We start from the raw sequence: 15,028 nt of genomic DNA, 5'->3' as shown, positions 1-15,028 counted from the left end.
CACCATCTTGACATATTTGCTCCATCATGAAGATTACCTATTTCCGCCATTGTAACATTTATTATCTTCACCTCAGTTCCTCTGCCTTTGTTGACTTGACTATTCTAATGTTTTCCTGGCCAGTTTCCCAACTTTCACCCCCAATTAACTTGAGCTCATCCAAATCTCTCCAAAGCATATCCTAACTCGCACCAAGCCCTAGTCACCCATCACCGCTGTGCTCACTGACATATATTAGTTCCTGGTCAGGCTTTGCCTTGATTTTAAAATTCTCATCCTTGCTTTAAAATCTCTCCATGATCTCACCCTCTCAACCTCTGTAACCTCCTCCAGCCAGCCCTACAATCTTCCAAGATTTCTTCCCCTAATTCATTTCTGGCCTCTTGCACATCTCTGATTTTAATTGCTGCACCATTAGCAGCCATGCCATCAGCTGCTTGGGCTCCAAGCTCTGGAGTTTCCTCACTAAACCTCTTTGCTCCTCTATTTCTCTCTCCTCCTTTAAGGCTCTCCTTAAGCCTACTTCTTTAATCAAGCTTTTGGTTACTTGTCCTAATATCCATGTGATTTGGTGTCAAATTTTGTTTGCTAACACTTGGTGCCTTGGGACTTTTTATTACATTTAAGTCTCTGTAATGAATGATGCTGAGTTTTTGTTAAAAGTTTAGCACAAATGTTAAATGCAGTAATCCTTAGCCAGTGCAATTTGCTTTGATAACTTTAATGAAGCAGCATTTGTGTTACAGATTGCAATAATGCGAGTAGCAACTCACAAGATTTAGATGCTGTGTCATGTAATAGCGTGCGGTGAATGGATACAAAAAGAAAATGACAGCACTAATAACCAGTGTCAGCAGCTATTTGCGTTTGGTACCTTGCCCACTGAGGTAAAGAACAAAGTCACCTTGCAAGGTGTTGATCTCTGCTTATAGGGGTAACATTCATATAACAGCCCTGTGACCAAAAGCAACACTGTTAAAAATAAGTAAACTTAGATTTATATAGCATCCCTCTTGCCCTCAGCATACCCTGAATCATTTCACAGCCAATTAATAAATATATTTACTATTGTTATAAAGACAAGCATGGCAGCTAACTTGCACAAAACAGTCCCCACAAACAAAGGCAATGTATCCCCAACTAATCTATTTTGGTTGAAGGAGGAATGTTGGCCAGGGTACAGAGAGTTTCCTTTCTGAATATTTGCCAGTGGGTCTCTTGTATCCACTAGAATTGACAGACAAGACCTTGAGTTAGCATCTAATTTGAAAGACAGGATGCAATCAGGATTTAAAATATCTAGTCTTTTAAATATAATTCTTGAAGATAGATACTTCTCTTTCTCTGACTAAAACTGTTGAAAGGACTTCCCTACCCCAGAGGATAATGTTCATTAAAATTTGGTCAGCAAAGGAACATCAATTACCATTGCACGTCTTGATCAGCCTCCTCTCTGCAGTTCAACTCAGGAACGAAGAGCTGCTCATGACCCTGTTTGTTTGAAAAACAGCACGTACCACAAGATCTACATAAAGGATTTGTATGAAGATGGTCATTTAGTTCAGTTGATAGCATCCTTCGAGATTTCTCTGTTTAAAATCTCAAATGAAAGATGCCATTTCCGATTGTGCAGCACACCTCAATACTGCACTGGAGTGCTAGGCTAGAATATATGTTCAAATTTTGATGCAGGGTTCAAAGCCACTGATTTTTCACTCCATAGCAAGAATTAGGAAAAGCACTTGCATTGTCGGAGCTGCGGGCTGACAAGAGCCTACGTCCTGATGGACTTCATCCTAGGGTCTTAAAAGAAGCGTCTAGTGAGATAGTTGATGCATTGGTTTTAATTTTCCAAAACTCCCTAGACTCGGGAAAGGCCCCATTAGATTGGAAGATAGCAAATGTAACTCCATTATTCAAAAAGGAAGAGACACAGAAAATGGGAAACTACAGGCCAGTTAGATTAACAACTGTCATAGGGAAAATGCTAGAAGCTATTATTAAGGAAGTTACAGCAGAGCACTTGGATAAGCTCAAGGCCATCAGGCAGAGTCAACATGGTTTTGTGGAAGGGAAATCATGTTTAACCTACTTATAGGAGCTCTTTGAGGAAGTAACATGTGCTGTGGATAAGGGGAAATTGGTGGATGTACTGTACTTAGATTTCCAGAAGGCATTTGATAAAGTGCCACATGAAAGGTTATTGCTGAAAAAAAAAAGCTCATGGTATAAGAGGTAACATATTGGCATGGATAGAAGATTGGCTGGTGAACAGGAAGCAGAGAGTAGGCATAAATGGGTCTTTTTCAGGTTAGCAAGATGTAATGAGTGCTGTGCCACAGGAATCAGTGCTGGGGCCTCAACTGTTTACAATTTATATAAATGGCTTAGATGAAGGGATTGAAGGGATGTTTGCCAAATTTGCTGATGACACAAGGACAGGTAGAAAAGTAAGTTGTGAAGAGGACATAAGGAGGCTACAAAAGGATATAGATAGGTTAAGTGAGTGGGCAAAAATCTGGCAAATGGAGTTTAATGTGGGAAAATGTGAAATTGCCCATTTTGGCAGGAATAATAAAAGAGAAGCATGTTATCTAAATGGTGAGAGATTGCAGAGCTCTGAGGTGCAAAGAAATTGGGGTGTCCTAATGCATGAATCACAAAAGGCTAGTATGCAAGTACAGCAAGTAATTAGGAAGGCTAAGTTCAGAGAAGGTTTATTAGACTAATAACTGGAATGGATGGGTTGTCTTATGAGGAAAGGTTGGACAGACTAGGCTCGTATCCGTTGGAGTTTAGAACAGTAAGAGGCGACTTTATTGAAACATATAAGATCCTGAGGGGTCTTGACAGGGTAGATGTGGAGAGGATGTTTCCTCTTGTGGAAAAATCTAGAACTAGGGGGTCCCTGTTTAAAAATAGTGAGTCACCCATTGAAACAGAGATGAGGCGAAATTTTTTCACTCATAGGGTTATGAGTCTTTGAAACTCTCTTCCAGAAAAGGTGGTGGAAGCAGAGTCTTTGAATATTTTTAAGACAGAGGTGGATAGGGTCTTGGTAAGCAAAGGGGTGCAAGTTTATCAGGGATAGGTGGGATGCAGGTTTCAGGTTACTGTCAAATCAGCCATGATCTTATTAAATGGCGGAGCAGGCTCGAGATGTTGAATGGCCTACTCCTGCTCCTTGTTTGTATGTTCATATGTTCATACGTATGTTCGCATATATTTATTTATAATCATGTCTCTCAATAGCATCTCAAAATACAATTTAATGTTCAAATATTTTACTATTATTAGGCGAACACAATATTAATACACATTTTGTAGTAGGCAGGAATGCTGGCCAGGAACACTAGGAAAACTCCTTGCTCTTCTAGTATTGCCGTGGGATATTTAGCAACCAATTCAACACACAGAGACTTGAATTAATGTCTGAACCAAAAAACAGTACAATTCAGCACATTTCAGTCCTGAACTGGAAAGTCAGCCTACATTATGAGCTCAGATCATTCTGTGAGCCTTGAACTCACAACCTTCTGAGTTTGCTACCGAAGGAACTGAGCAGGCACCAATGCACAAGTTAAGCGATTAACAATTATCAACAGAACAGCAAATCACAACTGCTATATTTCCATACGTTTTAGACTTCATTTAGTCCCTGACCTTACAAGAAAAGTACACATGTTTAAAGGTGCACAGAAGCAATTTGTCAAAAAGTTGATCAGGAGCCGGGGCTCCTGTGTTAAAATGCAAAGAGATTCCTGCAGATCGCAACTGCAACAAAGTAATAAAAACATAGCCCACAAAGTTAGTTAGCATGAACTGTTATTTAAAAAAAAAGCAACAGACCTTGCATCAAAAAATATTGGAACTGCACAGCAAGGCACTCCATCCAATCTCAAAAGGAGGAGGGGTTAATATTTTGTGTGGGTGTCCTTCATCAGAACTGATGTCAACTGAAACAAAGTGGCAACCCAGCTTTCCTCTTTTGGATAATTACATGTTGCTTTTATTTCAGAACAACAGCATTCATTAAGTTTATATTTTATTACAGTTATTATATTTTACAAGATTAGTTGTACCATACCAGGTCTCGGCCAAAGGCTTGAGAGAGAATCATCTCCTGTTCTAATTTCTTTTTGATGTATTCTGCAGATAGAACCATGCCCTGGAAAGGAATCAGAATACATGCTAAATAAATTGCAAAACCAAGTTATAGAGGTAATAGCATGCTTGATATTCCATTTAATTTATAACAATAAAAGTAAGTAAAGGAATAAAAACTGAATGAAGAGTTAAAAGCTACTTCTAACCTGGACTTCACAACTCAAACGTTTCAATTTTACCATCATCAGTTTTCTAATAGTGAATTCTGGCCACTGGCTCTCAATGCTTGAGGGTTGTGAGCAAGAACCTGAAATTCTAGAACATGACCAGTAAAGGAATTGCTTCACAATATGTAGCAGGATCTGCCTCAAGTGACATGGAAGAGCTGGTTGGACAGATCCTGCCTACCAACTGACCAGAGAATAGCACTGAAGCATTTTTTTTTGAAGGAGGAAGGATGATGATGTGGCTGAATGAAGTTACATGGAAATAATAGATGCTGGATAATCAAATCTGACAAAACATAGTTATAATGGGCAGGGCTCTGACTCTATGCTTAGCTACCAACAAATGTTGTACAAGATACAGTATGTGTACTTGGCATTAAGATTAAATATGTAAACTTATTTTGTATAAGGTCCTGCAATCAGCTTTGTTCATGTGAGGTACTGTGCCAAAGAAGAGCTGAACAATGATATATCAACATTTTGCTACACTCACATCCTTTCTGATCAACTAGATATGTAAGGCATATCTACTTCTCCTTACAGTCATTTTCAGCAACTGAGTAAACGAGTTAATACGCTATAGATGTAACCTACATCTGTTAAGCTTCAGAAAGTAAACATCCTTTCATATCACAGATGAAAGTATGCATATAATGGGCAGTATGTAGACTTGTGCCTATTGCCAGGAAATCTTATTTAGTCACATGAAGATTTTTTAAAAATTCAATCAGGAAGTTTCTTTTAAACATTTCACCTTTTGTCTTTGTTCTCCATGGAGATGACAGAATAGTAACCAGTTGCATACTGACACCTGCTGGAAATGTTGTATACAAACATTCCACACGCCATCAAACACTGTAGTGACACAAGAGACTGAGCCCTGAAGCCTGCACTAAGCACACCAAGCTATCCTCATTTTAATGAATTTTTATATTTACATTTTTGTTTGTTTTTATATTTCTGAAGAGTGTCCACAATTTCCTACACTCCAAGTTTTTACTGGCACTTTGGACTTCTTTGTGTGACGGGAAGACCTAGAGAGCAAATTCATGGAACTAGTTCCCAGCATTTATTTGGCTTTAACCCAAACCAGATTCACAGATATATAACTTTACCAGCAATGTGCTCTTCGCCAATTCTCTGCTACCCTGATCATTTCAATGGGCAGAATTTTACAGCCCGTCGCAGCAGGGACGAGACCGTAAAATGCAGTGAGCCATTCAAAAGTCCATTAACTTTGGCGGGACTATAAAATCCCGCTGGAGTAAAATTCTGCCCAATGTCTTCAATAGCATCTTTAAACTAGAGGATAACAGCAAACTGCAAATATGTGGCACTCTCTCTATTGACTACCCTCCTTACACAAAGGTTACTTGTGTGTGAGTGCACGTGACATTTTAATGGTTTTCAATACCATCAGTTGTCACTACATCAGGTTGTTCTGTAACAAAAGTGAAACAAATTTAAAGATTATAGAGAAAGGGACCAAATGAATGGATCTTTCGGAGGTCCAGTGAGTGAATGGTCCACTTCTATACCGTTAAATTCTATCATTTCTTAAGGAGGTGGTGGGAGAGGCATATACATACAAATGACTGCACTCTAGTGCTTAATGAGTTCAAATAATGCAAAATAGCAATAAATTATGTTAAAAAAAACTCTCTCGGAAAGCAATCATCTGTCTTACTTTTTTTATTTGTTTATGGGATGTGGGCTTCACTGGTTAGGCCAGCATTTATTACCCATCCCCAATTGGCCTTGAGAAGATGTTGGTGAGCTGTCTTCTGGAACCGCTGCAGTCCATGTGCTGGGTCATTAAAGAGGACATTTAACCACATTGCTATCTAGAGTCACAGGTAAGGGCAGCAGGTTTCCTTCCCTAAATGACATTAGTGAACCAGATGGGTTTTCATTTCATGGTTATCATTAATGGGACTTGCTTTTAATTCCAGATTTATTAATTGAATTTAAATTCCAACAGCTGCTGTGGTGAAATCTGAACCCGTGTCCCCACGGCATTAGTCCGGGCCTCTGGATTATGAGTCCAATGACATTACCACTGTACCACCGCCTCCCCCGGCTACTGTAACCAAACCTGTGATAGATCCACAGATACATAGTGCAAGCTGTTGCCCGATTTCTCAAATCACAAACAAAGCCTCTATCTCTATACAGCAGTTGTAATTCCTCACTGGTAACACATTTTAATTGATGATCTGAAATGGTTGTCTTTTTCTACCACAGCCACAGCTTAGTGAAAAGGAAAAATTAAAATTAAAAGATAATGAAATTCAAATAGAGGACTAATAAAATGAAATAAAGTATACATTAATATGAAGCTTAAGTAAAGTGGAGATATGTAAATAAAGTGAAAACAAGATAAAAGAAAACTGGCACTGTATGAAAATTTAAGAAAGCCAGGTAAAATTACCTAGATCTAAAGGAACACTGCAAACAAAGAGTGACAAATGTTTGGAACATTCTGTCAGGTATAGTTGAGTTTTAATATCTGACCCTTTATCTTGTTAATGAAATAAGTAACTCCAGACAGCAACTTTAGGGCAATTAAAATGCAACTAGATGATGGACCAGTAGAGTTGGAATATGAGAGTATCAATGATGATTCTTCTCAAAGTTGCATTTTCTTTATCAAGCATCTTTCATTATAAAAGTGTAGCAATAATCATTCACTGTTATAAATCAAGTTTATTTTGAGTCAATGGCTTCCCCTCAAATCACTTGATTAACGCCCCCTGAAGATACTGTAGAAAAATGCATATATAGTTTACAATATCTGACTTGGGAATGCAAAACATTTGGTTTCTGAAATGGAAAATGCTCCAATCCTTTGCACATTCCTTAACTTGATGTACACTTAATTCACAATTTTTGTGAAAAAAAGCTAATCTCTCTTTGGCGCTGGATGATATACTGCTTTACAAAGACAGGAATGTTATCATGTAACTTCCATGGCCGGGGCAGAATTTAGCCCTCAATGGGCGAGCAGGCCCCACTGCCATTTTGAGTGGGCGGGCTAATTATGGCCCGCCCAGTGGCCTGCCCGACAGGAAGCGCTATTTGCTTCCTCTGCAAAGGGGGGTGGAGCGATTCCCCATCTGTCAAAGTGCTGCCTCAGGGAATTTACTGACAGGTAAGAAAAGTCAAAAAATAGAGAAATATTAAAATTATTAACATGTCCCCCTCATGTGACAATGTCACACGAGATGCGACATGTTAATAATAAACACTTAAAATTTATTACATTTTTTAAAAACGGACATGAAACTTCATCCCACCAGTGGATGAAGTTTAATGAATAATCATTAACCCGCTGGGGTTCCTGGCCTGCCCGCCAGCCTTAAGCTTGGACGGGCAGGGTCTTTAACAAGGTTAATTAGCCTGTCAATGGCCTTAATTTTCCATTGACAGGTTGGCGGGCGGACAGCTGATTTTGCTGTCCGCCCACCTTCCTGAAGATTTAAACGGACCGGGATGACGTCGGGGGTTCCTTCCGACGTCATCCCACGTCATTTTCCCCTCGGTGAGCGGGCCCCCAAATCGCAGAGGAGAAAATCCTTCAGCCAATCTGTTAATGAGAAATAAAAAATGAGAGTGCTTCCTATTTTCTGTGCCTCTGTATGGGGAAGGAAGTTATATTCCTTGTTTAATTAACAAGATAAAGGGCCAGAAATTAAAACTCAACAATTAACAGTTCTGAAATACTTCCTACAGCACCATAATTATTCCAACTGAATACAGCAAAAATTCCAGTTACCTTGTGGCCAAGCCAAGTCCCATGATGACCCTCTACTGGCAATCGTTCTGCATCTCCAGTCAGATCAGTCAAGGCATCCTGTTGGTGGGATTAAAGCAGATTAAAATGAATACAAGCCTTTTTTTGGTTGCGAGTCACTGGTTTCCTTTCTTCCACTACCTTTCCCCTCTTCTTCCTGAATTATGGTTCCACTATTGCAGGCAGACATCCATTACCATAAATAAAGAGTGGTTCTATGGGTATCAGCCCAGACAGTACAACTCAACAGGCCACTCAACCACAGCCAACATTGATTCTGTCCTCACCTGGATGAAAGAACTGTTTTGGACACTAGATGTAGCTAAACTATGAACAATGCAATTACGATATAGCTATACATATGAAACAGAGCAATTATATTTTCTCTTCTTGTCCATCCCTATCTTATATCTATATTCATGCAATTCCTACCAAGAGTCATTGGATAGCAATCAGTAGTGAGAACATTTGGTCTTAGGCTACTGCAATGAAGCAGTCTGTATCTGCATGCAACAAAACCAGGATAACATTTGGGCTTGGGCTGTTAAGTGACAAGAAACATTTCTGCCACAGGAGTGTCAAGTAATAACTACCTTCAATGAGAGAGTCTAACCACCTACCCTTGAGTTTCGATGAGTTAACATTTCTGAATCTCCTATCATCAGCATCCAGTGGGTCACATTGACCAGAAACTGAACTGCACCTGCCATATAAATACTGGGGCTACAAGAGCAGGTCAGAGGCTGGGAATTCTGTGGCAAGTAACTTATCTCTGACTCCCCAAAGACTGCCCATCATCTACAAGGCAAAAGTCAGGAATTTGATGGAATACTCTCCACTGGCCTGGAAGAGTAAAGGTCCAACAACACTCAAGAAGCTTGATACTATCCAGAACAAAGCAGCCTGCTTGATTGGCACCCATCCAACACCTTAAACATTATTCCTTCCATCATCAATGCACCATGGTTTCATTGTGTACCATCTATAAGATGCACTGCAAATTGCCAAGGCTCCTTCGACTGCATCTTCCAAGCTCATCCTCTTGCTCTCTGCCACCTAGAAAGACAAAGGCAACAGGCCCACGGGGCCACCACCAGTTGCAAATTCCCCTTCAAGTCATGTAACATCCTGACTTGGAAATATATTGTCCTTCCTCCATTGTCGCTGGGCCAAAATCCTGGAACTCCTGACCTAACAGCACTGTCAGTTTACCTATACTACATGAACTGCAGTGATTCAAGATGTGGCTCACCCCAACTTTCTTGGGGACAATTAGGGATGGACAATAAAGCTGGCTTTGCCATGACGCCAACATCCCATGGCCGAATAAAAAAAAGACGTAGCACTCCTTGAAATTATGATCCGGCTAAGATCAGTTACCTCAATAACCAGAGATGAAACCAGCTTCTGGTCTGTGTGGCATGACTTCACCCAATAGCCTATTGGGAAAATTTCAGTCATCACAAGATGAAATCCGGGCAATATTCAATATGCATTGTTAGACTACAATAATATTTTACAAGCAAAAATGAGTAATTGTTAAAAAAACACTGGAAACTGGAATGTGCACAGCCCTATAAATCTATGCATATTTTCCAGTCATTTAAGATCTGTATGGACTACTTTCCTATTGCTAATTGTTGGCATGAAGCCTAATTCCCTCTGCTCCCTGCACATCTGTTATACTTTATAAATTGCTGCCAATATATTAACCCTCATTGCATGTCGCATTTGGAAGACAACTTGTTCACAGCCTAAAAATCATGTTCCACTAAATATTGCAAGGAGACTGACAATATATCCTGCACTAAAAATGTATGCACATATACAGGGTGCCTGAGCATATTTGATTGTGTACTGCAGTGGGTGCAGACCTGTATCTGGATATGTGCATGTGGGTGTGCATGGGTATCTGACTGCCATTTCTTAGTGGATTTTTGTATCTGTGTGTGTGTCAATATTTGTGTACCTGATTTATATGCACGTAAGTGGCTGCTCCTGTTAAGGTATATGCCTGCATAGATTATGTAACTGTATCTTCTAATGTATCTTTACTTAAGTATATGAATGCATTCTTATATCTTGGTGGGAGTCTCGTGCACAAGTATCTCACAAGGTTGGGTGCCTGCGTGTACATTCTCAGCTGCATGTCCATGCCTGGATAAACACTGTAAGAGAAGTAGTCTCAGAACATGTAAACACGAATCAAAAACTTTGTGCAACAGATGATTATTTTGCTTAACAAAAACAAGCACTTGAAGTGTTTATTACAGTAAGACAACCATTCTTTCCTGCAGCTTGTATCTTATTATAAAACCTTGTTGCATGGACACAGGGCTTTCTGAATCATGCAGAATTCTGGGCATCGACTGCTCTTTTCTCCATGCAGAATGCTTATAATACCTCACCTTTGGTGAAAGAGTCCCCCGAATACTGATCACCACCTTCTTTTTCGTATGATCCACAGCAACATAGAAAGGCGTTTCGAAAACCTAGGGGAAAAAAAGTCAAACTAATTAAATTCATACAAAACTAATGAACACACACTTTATTACAAAGTGAAATTTGAAGGAGCTGAAATAGTTTCCCAAGAGGCTGAGTTAGGCAACAACTCAGTTGGTTGACATTTCGCACATATTTTGATTTTAAATTTCAGTGCTTCAGTAATTGGTTCATTCCATGATAGAAAAAAAGAGTTTGCATTGAACACAGGAGTGAAGTTTCATTGGGTTAAAACTATTTTGTGACCAAGGTCACTGCTCCTCTGAAATGTCCTTTCTGAGTAGCAAATATACCATCCTACATGGTTTTGCACCTTCCCACATCTTAATTATGTTAAAATGAAGAATCTTCATACACGATCCTGCTCTAATTCAGGCTTTCAGTTTAGCCCAGTAGTAACACCCTTGCCTCTGAGCCACAAGTTCAAGGATTCAAGCCCAACACCAAAGCTTTGAGTTTAATCTAATCTGACACTTCAGTGCAGGAGTGCTGCACTGCCAGAGTAGGCATCTTTTGAATGATGCATTAATCTGAGGCTCAATTTGCCTGCATAACTGGATGTATAAGATCCCACGACACTTTTTGAAGAGCAGCAGGGAGTTCACCTGGTGTCTTGGCCAACACTTATCCCTTAATCAACCCCTCTAAAAACCGAGTGACTAGTTGTTCATATTATTGCTGTTTGTCAGACCTTGCTGTGTATAAACTGACTGCCACATTTGCCCACATAATAGTGACCACATTTCAGAAGGAACTCATAGGTTGGATAGTGTTTTGGAATGTCCAATGGAAGTAAAGGGCACTATATAAATGCAAGCTCTTGTTTTCTTTCCTCAGGCCTCAAAACTATGGAATTTTCACCTCCAGGAATCATTTTTTCTCCCTGGATACACATTTGTCAAATAATTTAAGCTTCCTATTACACCTTGCCTTCCCCTTTTCCTCTTTCAAACTTTCCTGGTGTTCCGCATTATGGGCCTTTCATCTTGGTTCCTCAGTAAGACAAAAACATAAATGTAATTCAACAAGATTCTGTTGTACCCAATTCCTTCCGCCTACTCCACCAGATTTTGAAAGTAAACTGGGTGCTTTGGAGAAGAAAAATCAGGTATGGTGGTGTCCTGTGGGCTCCCCACCAATCAACAGCAATTCTGGGATTTTCCACCTGAAGTGACATGCTTTCACCCAAAAATGGGCAAGCATATTATAATATGAAGCAAATATTGTGTAATTTGCACCATACCATTGCTGGGCAGCAGGAACCCCAGGTGCATGGTTAGCAGTTCTATAGGAAATGGTTAGGAGTTCAATTTTTTTTAAAAGTTGAGCAAGAGTGTTAAGTTACACCAGGCAAAGGGAGAAATTAAAATTTTGAATTGGAGTTTCAATCACCAGCTAGTCATGCTATATGACAGCAATTCTCCTCCCCACCTGAGGCAGATGCCTTGACATGCTGCAAATACTCCTGGTGGAAGCACAAATTTGCCAGTGTAATAGATGCAGGTGGAAATCCCTGCTCTGCTGAAGATCTGCTGTCATTGTGACAAACAAGTTTCTTTTGGGGTGGTGGTGGTAGGGAGGGGGTGGCGTGGGTGATGGTTACTGTCATCAAAACATGCCGACAATCTGCTTGCAGGACTCTGGGGGTCACCTAACTTATAATATAAGCAGCAGTGGCATAAGCAAATGCTAGCATATGACCAGTACATGGTTAATTTATTTTTAGCAAATCACGACAACATATAATACACATTGAAATCTAAATATTTAAATAAATAGTACTAATTAGAACAAAAAAAACATAGCAAAATTATAATTTCCATCTATTTTATTGATATGAAATCTTGCTTGGGGGGCGCTGTATGGTTTGAAGGACAGTAAACCAGCAAACTCAAAGAAAAGTATGAATGCACAAGACTGTAAAATCAACATTTGTCTGAGAATGGTTGTTTCTAGCTAACATATAACCTCAAGAGTGCTGCGCAATTTGTTAACCACTCAACCATTGATCTTTGTAGCATCAGAACCTTTTGACTGTCACAGACAAGAGACACATACCCAAGTCACCTGCTGTGCTGTATAAGAAACAAACATGAACCTTGACTCAGTGGTGGCATTCACACCTCCGAGTTAGAAGGTTGTGGGTTGAAGGCTCATTCCAGTGGGAGGGGGGTGCTTGAGCACACAAACTAGGTCGCACTCCAGTGCAATACTGAGAAAATCATACACTTTGGAGTTGCTGCCTTTCAGATGAGATATGAAACTGAGACTCTGTCTGCCCTGTCAAGCGGATATAAAAGAGCTCACAGAATTTTTTGAAGAAAATCAGGGGCGATCCCCCGTTGTATTAGACAACATTAACAATTACAACTAAGCAACATACCGCATCATGGCACGAAGTATATACGATATCTACTAAATAAAAATTTTCATCCAGAAAGTGACGTTTGATGGCAATGACGTTACAGTTGCAACAGTTGTCTTCCTCAACTGTTACACTTGGAGCATACCTGGGCCGAGGGAGGCAAAAGCAGCAACATCTGGAAAATTGAACAAAATGATGAGCTTAAAATACTGAATTATTCATATAATTCTTGCTTTTCAGTTCACTGAAGTCAACTGGAGTGCCATATTCAGATTCCACACATGCTATTAAAGTGACAAGAACAGAATGCTGTTCAGCATTGACTGAACACAGCTGCTTGCTGTTGAGCAAAACTCTATTCCAATGGTGCATACCTCAGAACAGGCCTGCTCAAAGCCTACCCAAGCTAACAGTAGTGTGACCACCTGTATGTTTCAGACCAGACAGCTCAGCTTTAGAATTGCTGCCCCCATGGTTTTGGAGAATTAAAAGCAGACAGTATCCAATTTCTAACTGCTGCACTATCAAAAATAGCTGCTCACTTTCACCTGCAGGCCTATTTAGTGCACACATCTAACTGGTTTTGTGCATACATGCACACAACTTTTTCAAACTGCATATCCATCTGATTTTACATTGAAGAAAAGTTTGCCAATCTACTTAACAATGCATATTTGTTCATTTACAGATCCAATACCATGGCCAGAGTTTTCCGGCTGACATGCGAGTGGTGGAGGCCGCACATCAGCGCTTAAAATGTCGCGTGAGCGTGCCGACGTCAGCGCGTGGCATCGCGATATTTTGGTCGGCGGGCGCGCTCAGAAGCGGGGCATTCGCCCGCCATTAATTGAAGGCCTCATTAAGGCCCTGAACTTGCCAATTGCCCTGGATTTTGAGGGGCCCGTGCGAACTTCGGGTCGGAGCACAGGCCCAACAGGCAGGCGGTAGGAGATTTTTAAAGAAAACTCATACAATGTCGGGATACGTTGACTCAGAGGGGTTGTTCATGTTTTACACAAAGTTTTAATTGCTGAAAGTGTTTAAAAGTTGCCTGTGTGATTGTTGGCAGTTCTCATCGATTTCCAAGAGCTTCTTGCATACTTTGAAACCAGTCTGCAGACAGTAATCTTTCTCAGGCCTGCAGCTTTCTGGAGGCCTCCATTTAGCCTGGGGGTATGGGTTCTGACCTCTCCACTGGAGGCAGCTTCCCTGAGGAGGAAGGGAGGGATAGAATAAGGAGGAGGCCAGGACGGGACAATCAGCCTCCAGGGGAGCCACCTTTGGGAGGCTAGGTGCAGGCACAAGGGGTGCAGGGCCAAGAGGTTGTCCAAGGTGCAAGGGGACGCAGAAGATGCCACTATCCTGCTGGCAGGGTATACAGGCGGTGAAGCAGCTACCTCAATATGACTGAGGTGCAGTGCTGAAGGAGGCTTCGACTTTCAAGGGAGACAGTCAACTATATCTGTCAGATGATTGGCCCTGAGATCTCCCCTAAGTGTGTGGGTGGACACCCCATGCCAGTGGCTCTGAAGCTCACAGTTGCCCTCCACTTCTATGCCTCTGGCTCCTTCCAGGGCTCGGTGGGTGATCTTTGCGGTGTCTCCCAATCAGCTGCCCACACTTGTGTCAAGCAGATTACAGATGCTCTGTTCAGACGGGTATCCACCTTCATCCAGAACCAGAGGCTTCGCGGCCATTGCTGGCTTCCCCTGCGTCCAGGGTGCAATAGACTGCACACATGTGGCCATCAAGGCGCCAGCAGGTGAGCCCGGTGCCTTCGTCAACAGGAAGGGCTTCCACTCCATGAACGTGCAGATAGTGTGTGATCACAGGATGCAGATTTTACAAGTCTGTGCAAGGTACCCAGGCAGCTCCCATGATGCCTACATCCTCAGACACTCCCAGGTCCCAAGGCTCTTCAGTGCTCCGGCTCGGCTGGATGGTTAGTTGCTGGGTGACAAGGGCTATCCCCTCAGAAGGTGGCTCATGATGCCACTACGCCATCCAAGAACAGAAGCTGAGCAGTGGTACAAT

At 41.1% G+C, this 15,028-nt stretch overlaps 1 protein-coding gene across 9 annotated transcripts in view; it reads right to left on the bottom strand.

The window, feature by feature from the left end:
- Window positions 1-15,028, bottom strand: part of dagla (diacylglycerol lipase, alpha) — a 485,173-nt gene that overhangs the window by 88,516 nt on the left and 381,629 nt on the right. For all 9 annotated transcript variants that reach the window (XM_078549077.1, XM_078549076.1, XM_078549078.1 and 6 more), the window contains 4 exons: window positions 13,013-13,169; window positions 10,536-10,619; window positions 8,110-8,187; window positions 4,088-4,168 (listed from right to left, as the gene is read on the bottom strand). In XM_078549077.1, coding sequence (XP_078405203.1) covers window positions 4,088-4,168; window positions 8,110-8,187; window positions 10,536-10,619; window positions 13,013-13,169 — 400 coding nt within the window. The remainder of the gene's footprint in view (window positions 1-4,087; window positions 4,169-8,109; window positions 8,188-10,535; window positions 10,620-13,012; window positions 13,170-15,028) is intronic.

Source organism: Cetorhinus maximus, chromosome 9, assembly GCF_964194155.1.
Source record: "Cetorhinus maximus chromosome 9, sCetMax3.hap1.1, whole genome shotgun sequence".
NCBI classification, from domain to species: domain Eukaryota; kingdom Metazoa; phylum Chordata; class Chondrichthyes; order Lamniformes; family Cetorhinidae; genus Cetorhinus; species Cetorhinus maximus.
The sequence above is the reverse complement of the archived record's forward strand: the minus strand, read 5'-3'. Positions and strand labels throughout refer to the sequence as shown.